The 9576-nt window shown below is 53.3% G+C and overlaps 1 protein-coding gene across 1 annotated transcript in view; it reads left to right on the top strand.

The window, feature by feature from the left end:
• PBX1 (pre-B-cell leukemia homeobox 1) overlaps window positions 1–8531 on the top strand; it is a 148958-nt gene extending 140427 nt beyond the window's left edge. Inside the window, exons 8-10 of the mRNA XM_010002342.1 lie at window positions 8–107; window positions 1525–1614; window positions 8302–8531. Of these exons, the coding sequence (XP_010000644.1) occupies window positions 8–107; window positions 1525–1614; window positions 8302–8394 (283 nt within the window). The 3' untranslated portion in view covers window positions 8395–8531. The remainder of the gene's footprint in view (window positions 1–7; window positions 108–1524; window positions 1615–8301) is intronic.
• The last annotated feature ends 1045 nt before the right edge of the window (window positions 8532–9576 follow it).

Below are 9576 nucleotides of genomic sequence, written 5' to 3'. Positions count from 1 at the left end.
CCATTTTTTTTAACATGTCAAACTCTGGAGATTTGTTCATGAGCGTGCAGTCTCTCAATGGGGATTCTTACCAAGGGGCCCAGGTTGGAGCCAACGTGCAGTCACAGGTAGGGACCCATCCGATGTACTGCCAGTGAATGCATTAGTGTTGGAGGAGCCTTTGATTGTATTGGCACTTCTCCCTCCTGTCTGAAAAGAGCAAATCTCAACCAGCACAAACGAACCAACCAACACTTGAAAAAGGCAGACCAAACTGTAAAAACCAACCAACCAAAAAAAAAGCAACAGCGACAACCACCAAAACCAAAAAATATCCAAAAGAAACAAAAACCAAACCCCCAACCAAACCAACAACCATGGTCTTGAGGAGACTTGCCCACACTTTGTGAATGCATTTGGCTCTGGCTTGACAGTCGTACTAGGAGGAGAGGAGGTTTAGGAGAACAGGCATGAACTCAAACAAAAGCAACTGAGGTTTAGGTTCTGCTTGCTTTATTCTTCCAAGGGAAGGGGCCAGATGTTTGGACTAGTGTCTCGTTTTACAAGGCTTCCACCTACTCCTTTGGTGTCAAACCAGGTGTCTGCTGAAAGGCGAGAAATGCTCCAATACACAGCTAGTTTTATTTTATTTTTTTAAATCAAAAGACACCCCTCACCATTCTTTCCCCCCACCCCAAAGCACAGTCACTTACATCACCCATGTACACACCAGCAAGACAGAGCAAGGGAGCTTTGAGCAGCATCACTGAAACATCCAACCATGCTTTGGAGAAAAAGAAAGAATTTAAGTTAGCCAGAAACTCACTCACCAACCATCCACTGTCCAGATGTGCCATGAGTCCACTCTCTGGCACCTAAGGCTGTGTTGAGAGATGGCAGCCGCTCTGACACTTCTGCATTGGGCAGGGAGAGCTCTCTAAAGCCATGGTTGCTCCCCTCGCAGTGTGGAGCAAACCTAAGCAATGAGACATGGTCACACCATTGCTGGGGCTGGGCTCGGGGAGTGGAGGGAGAAGAAGGGGGCACCTGGAGAGAGCTGCCAGTGCCTTGCTCGTGGTAGGTATATCTCCCTCCTGGGCCCTCCAAAATGAGGGTGCTTGGCTGGCTCTGAGGATCTCCTTCCACTGCCGTGAGCTCCCCAGTGCTTCAGGCTGAAGGTTGCAAGGGGGTCAGGGTAGGAATGAGCACAGTGGTGGAACCAGCTGCAGCGATGTGCTCCAGGAGGTCCCACCCCATGCTTGCCACACTGTTCTCCCTCTCTTCTCTTTTTGTTGAAGGACGTAGGACCCAGGAGAGCATGACAGGGCAGGCAGTGGGGTGGCAAGGGTGGCAGGAGCGGTGTTCTGGCTTGACTCTTGCCACAAGACCAACTGCGGTTCTCTTTTACCCCTCTGATACATACCTTTATTATCAGTGGTAGTAATTTGTTTGGTTTTTACCTTGCCAAAGATGAACTGAAGCAGCTTGGCCCACTAACCTTTCACTCACTCTAATTTGTGTCTTTGTTGTCGTTGGTTTGTTTAGGTGGATACCCTTCGCCATGTTATCAGCCAGACAGGAGGATACAGTGACGGACTCGCAGCAAGTCAGATGTATAGTCCGCAGGGCATCAGTGTAAGAAAAAAAAACATAGGCTTGGGTTCTTGGTTGTGTGGTTCTGTTGGGGGGGGTTGTGGTGTTTGGGTTTTTTTTGTTTTTGTTCTCTCACTACCAATTATTTCAAAGCCATAGGGCTCAGAATGCCACTTAGTGGGACTTGTCTTTGCTTTTACGGTCACCTAGTTTATCGCTTCGGTATCGGTCACGCCGAAGGCAGAGCTCTGCCCAGGCAGGAGGAGCGGGGCCGGGGCGCGCTGCGCGCAGGCAGCTGGCGTCTCGGACTGTCACAGCCCATCAGCGTTCGCCTGGCACCTGCGGCCACACGCGCTGGGCCGAGGGGAGCTGCTAAACAGGTGACACCTCGTGTAACCACAGTGGGGAGTGTCACCCGGTCTGGAGGTGGCTCCACATTGGAGGCCAACGGCACCATTCTGGAGAGCCCGTCTTAAAATAACCCGTCCCAAAAGCGCGGCGGTGGCGGTGGGGTTGGCGGTGATGACAACTGGAAATAAAAGGAGGGGAAAAAAGCAACAATAAAGCCAACATCAACCCAAGAAAACCTCACCCAGCTGGACGGGGGGAGGACGTGAGGGGGAGGGCGGTCTCCAGAGCATCTTCTCCTTGTTCTTGGGTGCGCTGGCAGGTTCTGACTAGCATGAAAATTCGTAGCGACAAGCTGTGTCGCACAGGGGGAAATCGATCAGACACACACAAGGAGAACCCAGTGTAGATTCGGGACAGCAATCCAACTTCATTTCTCAGATCAATCGTCCGCCATCTCAGTGGTGGTGACAGCAAGCTGGGAGAAGAGGGCAGCCTGGAAAAGGAGGCTGTGAGCACGGAGTGGGTGGTGGCGGTGGTGTCCGGGGTGGCTCAGAGGAGGGGCAGCTGGCCCTGGATGTGGCTGTCTACTGCAGTCCCCGTCAAAGGAGGCTGAAGGTTGAGGTGGGGTGGTCTCGGGCAGGAAGGGGGTGGTCCTCCAGGTGGGACAGTGGTCCCATGGGCTAGCACCATAGCAAGGTGCACCATCCAGTCCCGTCACCCTCCTGGCCAAGGCTTGTGCCTTTTGTCACCTTGCATGTCACCTTGAGACCATCGGTGTGTGAGCAGCCACCACCAGCACAGGGAGAAGGTGCAGGGAGAGGGGTGCGGCGGGACAGGGGGGCTGCACTGCCCTGTGGACGCTGGGGCTGAGTGGGCAGCTTGATGTCAGGAGGCAGAGGCAGGGAGGATTTGTGAAGTAATGTAATTGAACATGTGCAGATAATTATGTCTCATTACATAAGCCCGTTGCAAAAACAGCACTTGGAAATGCCACATGAAAGAGCCTATCGTTCCGCATTAATTTCTCCACGCGCTGAATCTATTCCCTTTCTAGCTTTTTAATACTTGGAGAGTAAATGAATCGCAGGCTGATCATGATAAGAGATGATACTTTTGTATAAATTAAAATACCCCCAAGGAAAGAGGCTGAGCTGATTGTGGTTGCAGTTGGCTTGGAAAATAACAGCGGGCTGGGTTAAGCCAAAATCTGGGGGGGAGGGTTGCTGCTGGGGGTTATGGGGGGCAATGAGGGAGAGGAGAAGAAAGGGGTAGTGAAAACTCAAAGCTGAATAAGACAAGGTGGGTTGGGCTGGTATTTCTGGCTTTGGTGATGGTAGAACCAGTGGTAACTACCATGAGCAGCACTGGGAATTGGTGAGCTGGGAGTGGCAGGGCTCAGTGGTTCCCCTGTGCTTCCCACATGGGAACCTGGGATGATGGCAAATGATGGCTCCTCAGGATGGTTTTCTGTGAGGGCAGGAACCCAAACTGGATATTCAGAGAGGGACAGGGCAGCATGTGGGCAAAGGGACCGGCTCCTTGTTTCCCCATAAAGCTCCTGGTAGGCATGAGGAGCAAGACAGGGAGTCCAGAGGTGAGAAGGTTTAGGAAGCATCTACTGGATTGTGTCTTTGTCCCCAAATGTTTTGCTTCCCCTGTATTCCAGGCAGCATGCTCCTGCCTGTAGCTGTTGTTGTCACTCGATGTCTTCCCATCCAGCTAGGTCCCTGGCTGGACTCCAGTTTGTCCACCCTGAAGTGTGGCTGCCCTCTGGGAAGCGTTGGTCATGGGCAAGGTCCCGTGGAGCTGCTCAGTGTGAGCAGGGTGGCTGTCTCATAGCAGGCAGGGCTTCCCTGCCTCTCCCCTCAACCCTTTAATGCCAAGGAAGGGCAGCAGGATGTGGAGGAAAGCTGCTAGTGGCACAGCAAGCTGCCATCCCCACGTCACCCGAGCATCCCCGTGAGCTGCTGGAAGGAGATGAGCCGAAACCTAAGTCGAGAGCCCTGTCACAAAGATCTCTGCACGGCGCTGAGGTTAAGTCATCCCTGGAGCCCGTCAGGGCTGGGAAGTCAGTGGCAGGTTGTCCAGCTCCACTGCTGCAAACCTTGGCAGGGGAGACAACACTCGGGGTTTGCCTTCCTTGATGGAGGATGAATTTTTAAATGCTTGTAAGTCATGACAGCTGAGAGCAGGAATCCACCCAAAGCCCCATCCGTTCCCTCCGTGGCTCTGCTGCTCGGCAGCTGACAGAGCGCTCGGCGGGGCGGGAAGGGCTGCAGTGGGTTCTGCTTCGTTAGCGGGATAATGGGCAGTGTCCCAGCCATCACCAGCTCCTCACCTCAGCCGTGGGGAGGCAGAGCAGGAGCAGCTGCCTTCTCCTCTGCAGGTGGAGGCTATGTCGGGCAGCACCAGTCCCAGCATGAGATGGGGATGCTCTAGGTGGTGGAGGCAGGAGTTTCATGAGGATAACTCTGAGAGGAAGGAGGGACCCCCCCCCCACGACTGAAAACAGGGCATGTTTCTGACCTGATCCAGCCCTTTTTACAAGCTTTGAGGTTGAAGGGTTTTGCACTGTGACATGAGAGGCTCCTCCAGACGCTGTGTGACTGGGTGGGGGGTCCACATGTGTACCCAGCTAGAGGTCCCCGAGGGTTTCAAAACATTGACATGTTCAGCTTCTGGTGAGTTCCACTAGAAGCTGGGTCTTTATTGCCATAATCCTCTGGAAAGTCCCAACATGAAACATTGCCCTTCCTGCTGCTGCCCGGTGGCTGTAAATCCACCAGGCTGTAAATTCAGTATGCCCATCAGCTAATTAATTAATGAGCTATAGTCATCTTAAAGAAAAACCCTGGCCAAAATTTGATTACGTTTTTAGATAATTTAGAAGTATAAAATGAGGGGCTATTTTTAAAGTTCATCAGAGCACAAGGTTTTTAATTTGAAACTGCTGTTGTGCAGAGCTGTGCCTATTTGCAGAGCAGTGTGTGTGTCCACAATGGTGGTGGCCAGTGGCACCATGTGCTGCTGAGTTTTACTTCCACTCCTGTTGGCAAGGATCACCAAGCACTGGTACCTGAAGGAGGTGTGAGATCTCCTCACTGGTGCTGAGACACAAGTTCAGTTGGTCTGACAGGGTTTTGGTGCCCAAGCTCCATCCAGCAGGGCGCCTTGGTATGTCCTGAAGGCTGCTGCCACCACCCTTGGAAAGTGATGGTCAGCCAAGGCTGGATTCTCTGGAGTATAGTAAGAGCTTCGGTGTGTAGCAAAAGGATACCCTGATACAAGCTCTTAAAAGCTTGAAAGTCTGAAACCTCTTTGAGGCTACTCCCCATCCTTCAGACTTTCTGGTACCTGGTGTGCTTGGAGGCTGACCTGACAGCCTGCCCCATTGATGGTGGTACAAGGATTTGATCACACAAGGTGGGACATTAAGACAGCCTGCATGCGAAGCACAAGGAACCTTTAAAAACTGGCAGAAAGTCACCTCCCAGCCCCACACAGAAGGCCAGGGCAGAGAGCCAACCAGGCTTGCTGGAGGTGACAGAAATGCTGTGAGACTTCTGGGAATGGGCACCAAGAGCAGTTGCTTCAGCAGTCCATCACCAGGGGGCTTCACCACATGGGCAGTCACCAAGGCCTTGCCTGTTCTGTGTCACCAGAATGTGACATATGAAGAGATGTCCCAGAGACCATTTCTCTGTCTTTGGCTTCTGCTGCTCCTGAAGAAGTCACAGCTTCATCAAGGGGTTCCTCCAAGGGTCTGTGAGGAGCAGCTGCCTCCTCAGAAGACTCCTTTGTCTTTGAGGGAGATCCCAAGTGATTTACTACAGTCAGATCCCAAGGGATCTCCTTGCTTAAAGAAGGGCCAGGTGGGTGTAGTTAGATGTATCCTGCACATGACTTGATCCATACAACAGTGGGGTGACCTCCAGGAAGGAGGGATGAGTGTGGATGGTGCCTACATGCCCTCTGCCTGAGGAAGGTTCTGGCCTCCTCATGGAGAGCTTGTCCATACCAAAGGATGGCATCAAGATGATCAAGCCATGGCCAACCTTAGGGCCTCTTTTCCATTGCCTGACCATAATTTGAGGCCATTCCAGGCTGGGGGGGGAAGCAGGAGAGCGTGTGTTCTCTGGAGGGTGCCATGATCTGGGCTGGCCTCTGCCAAACATCCTCTTGGCTTCCTGCTGGATGCAGCCGAGGTGCTGATGGGCAGCACGAACTCCTGCCAGGCATGAAGGCCAATTCCCAACCTGGAGTGCCATGGGTCTCCCCAGCATTTTGAGGGGGGACAAAGTGCTGTCTCTGCCTGCAAGATGCTTTCCCCTCTGGCTCCTTCCAACCGCAGTGGCACAGAGAAGCCTGGATAAAAATAGTTGAGCACAATAGGGATGGAGCCCTTCTCTGCATGGCCCCCTCTGCCCTTCCCCCCCCTCCTGCTCGCCGTAATGACCCTGCAAACACTAAATGGCATCTGAGTGCATTAAGCAGCAAACTCTCTGGTGACATAGCAATTACGGCTCTGAAATAGATTTGGTGCGTCACGGAAGATAAGGGTTTTGAAAGTTTCTGTTGTGATTATAGCTTGTAACTCCAACAAATAACAGGCTTGGTAATAAGAGGCTGCCAGCACAGCTATTGTGCTTCTCTCTCACTGATGGCACGTAAATTGCTATTAATGTCCTAAGTGTACTTGAATATGCCAGTCTCGGGGTGGTGGAGCTGGCTCTGTGTCTCTCTTTACGTGGCCTGTCATTGTTGGGCTGATAATCTACAGTAATTGCCACCTCTTGCAGCCCTCCAAGACGTATAAGGGTGGATATTGCATCTTGGGGGGATGCAGGGACGGTGGGTCGGGCCCTGGCTGTGGATGGAAGCTGGTGGGGGTGCTGGCTATGGTGAGATCTCTCCAGGTGGGAGTCTTTGTGCAGAGTCTGGTTCCATGCTTGTACCCAAGCTTTGCTTGGGCTTTGCTAACCTGCTAGCAAGCTCAGGTTGTGATTCCTGTTTTCCTTCCTGTTGCTTGACCCCATCTTTGCAAAGGAGCATGTTCACACACTCCCGTGGAAGAAGACACAAGCCTGTCATGTTTGCACACCTCTGTCTTTTTGTGCATGTTCCACTGTGAGGTGGTCTCAGCCCCCAAAATAAGGGTTCCCACGGCTCGCCCGTGGTCAGCTCCTTGCTCCCATGTCAGCTGCCTCTCGGGTAGGCAGGATCTGGTTGGCAACGTGGCCAAGCTGCTGCCAAGTCCCAAACAGCCACGATGAGGCTTTTCCTGCCCTTACCCCACTTTGGGGGTCTGCAGAGTCCAGGCAGTCGGAGCCAGTGATGACTGCCCTGCAGTGGAAGCAGTGGGACAGGCAGCCAGGGAGAGCAAAGCAGCCTGGACACATGTAAAGTGGAGCTGCGGCTGCTACTGAATCCAGTTCGTGCAGGAGTTAGGAAGGATAAATTAGCTGAGCACTGAATCAATGTCAGAACAAGCAGAGGAGGTTGGGTGCGACATCTGCTCCTCTCAGAAGGGGATGGCAGCCATAGAGGAGCAGCTTCTGTGAGCTGCCGGCTCCTGTCTGTGCCAGTCAGGCCCCTCCAGCAGCTCTGCTCTCAAGTGGCTGGAGAATTTGGCTCTGTAGCTGTTTTTAGTTCCCTCTTTGTTTTGCTGTATGAACCCTCAGATGGGATACGGTGCTGGCACCGCCCTTTGCACTGTGACAGGAGTGTGCAGGACCAGCCCCAGGGCAGCAGAAACTTGTTTGTGGTTTTACTGCAAAGTAAAGGAGGGAGAGGCTTTTGTGCTGGGAGCAGAGAGATGGCCCAGATCCCCTCATAAAGCCTTCATGGTGGCAGGAGGGGTTTGTAGACAATGTGTGTTCTCTGCAACAAGGCTTGGTGCTGGTGATTTCCCGCCACAGTGGGACTGTGCAGCAGGAGAGGGCCTGGAAAGGTACATGGAGTGATGCTGGGGGTCATGGCACAGTTCAGCAGTCCCTTGGTTCATAGCACACAGTGTCCCAGGATGGGGTTTCTGGAGTGAGGTGTTTGCTATTTTCCTCCTTCCATATGGGGTTAAAACAAAACAAAACAGGCAACCCGAGCTCTAGGTTTCTGCAGAAATATGTATTTTTTAAGTGAAGAATTTCCAATGAGCCCTTGCAATTTGTCAAAACCGGTTTTTAATAGAATTATTCCTGGCCCTGTCCCACTGATGGAGCCCTGTGTTTTGGGCTGGGTTGGGGGAGCCAGAGGGGACATCTTTGTCTCCTACATCAGCCCTGCTGAGGGAGAAGCAAGGGGTTCCAAGGTGGGTGGGAGGCTGGGGGAGGGCTGGCTGTGCTGTTGGGTGACTGATGTCTCCATGTCTCCCATTCACAGGCTAATGGAGGTTGGCAAGACGCTACTACCCCGTCGTCGGTGACCTCCCCCACAGAAGGCCCTGGCAGTGTTCACTCTGATACCTCCAACTGATCTCCCAGCAAATTGCATCCCTGGCTGAGCCGGCCCCGGCGGGGGCAGGAGGGGAGGGGGCCTCTCCTAACACCGCAGCAGTCAGACTGGAGGTGAACCCAATCAGCACACACAAGAAGACTCCTTCTCTTCTCTTCTCTTCGTCGGGATGCTTTTTTCAGCCAATCTGGACACTTCTTTATACTCTCTTCCCTTTCTTTTCTGGGTAGAAGCCGCTCTCCCCCTCTCCCCCACCGCCACAACACCACTCCCCTCACCCTTTCCCACTGAAGGATGTGTCGCCAGGTAGAAGGATTTTAAGGAGGAAAAGCAAAAAAATCAACAGCCGCCACACCGAGCAGCCCCAAAGCAGTACATGGCCTCATGCTCGGCATCTTTCTGAGGAGCCACCAACATACCTCAGTCACATCTCACTCCTTTGCTAGCAGGCAGCCCCCCCTCGTGCTCCCTGTCTCTCATGCTACCTCTCCATAGGGAATTGCCACCACAGCCCCACTGCCACTTCATCCCTCCCAGCCCCACGCCCAGCCCTGCCTCACTGGGCTGTCCCTTGGGCACTCCTGGTCCTCGCCCTGCTCTGCTGCACATTCCAAAGCTGGATGAGCCTTGAAACCCCACCATCCTCCCTGCCTGCTGGTGAAAGGGTGGAGAGGAGGGAACGAAACTAGGCAGAGGTGGATGAGAAACAGTCACCACTGAGCACTCCACGGTGTTGTACGGGATCAGGCGTAGATAATTGATGGGACCTCAGCAGTTTGCTCGCAGCACCTAGGGAGGCCGGTGGTGGAGGTTTTTTTCCTGGCAAAAAGAGTGTCACGGGGTGTTGGCTCGGGTTTTGGGAGCATGCTGCGCTGCGGAGGAGGAGGAGGAGGTGCAGTGCAGGCAGGATTCCCAGAGGTTGGTGGCACCCAAAGCCATGCCAGGCAGGCAGTGAGGGACAGGCAGCAGGACCTCAGGGGCTGGAGGTGGTAGGCTGAGCACCTCAGCTGCTTTTGGTAACAGTTAATGCCACAGGTTTGCCTGAGGGTGAAGGCTCTGCAAGACAGGTGGATGGCCTGCTTGGGAATGTTTTTCCACTGACACTGCTAGTTTTTCCCCTGGGAGCAGCATCCCAATTTGTGGGGTTTCTGGTCTGCTCTTTGGACACACAGTGATGGGTGATGAGGAAGGCTTCATCCTGCT

Source organism: Chaetura pelagica, unplaced genomic scaffold, assembly GCF_000747805.2.
Source record: "Chaetura pelagica isolate M959 unplaced genomic scaffold, ChaPel_1.0 scaffold368, whole genome shotgun sequence".
In the NCBI taxonomy this organism is placed as follows: domain Eukaryota; kingdom Metazoa; phylum Chordata; class Aves; order Apodiformes; family Apodidae; genus Chaetura; species Chaetura pelagica.
The sequence above is the reverse complement of the archived record's forward strand: the minus strand, read 5'-3'. Positions and strand labels throughout refer to the sequence as shown.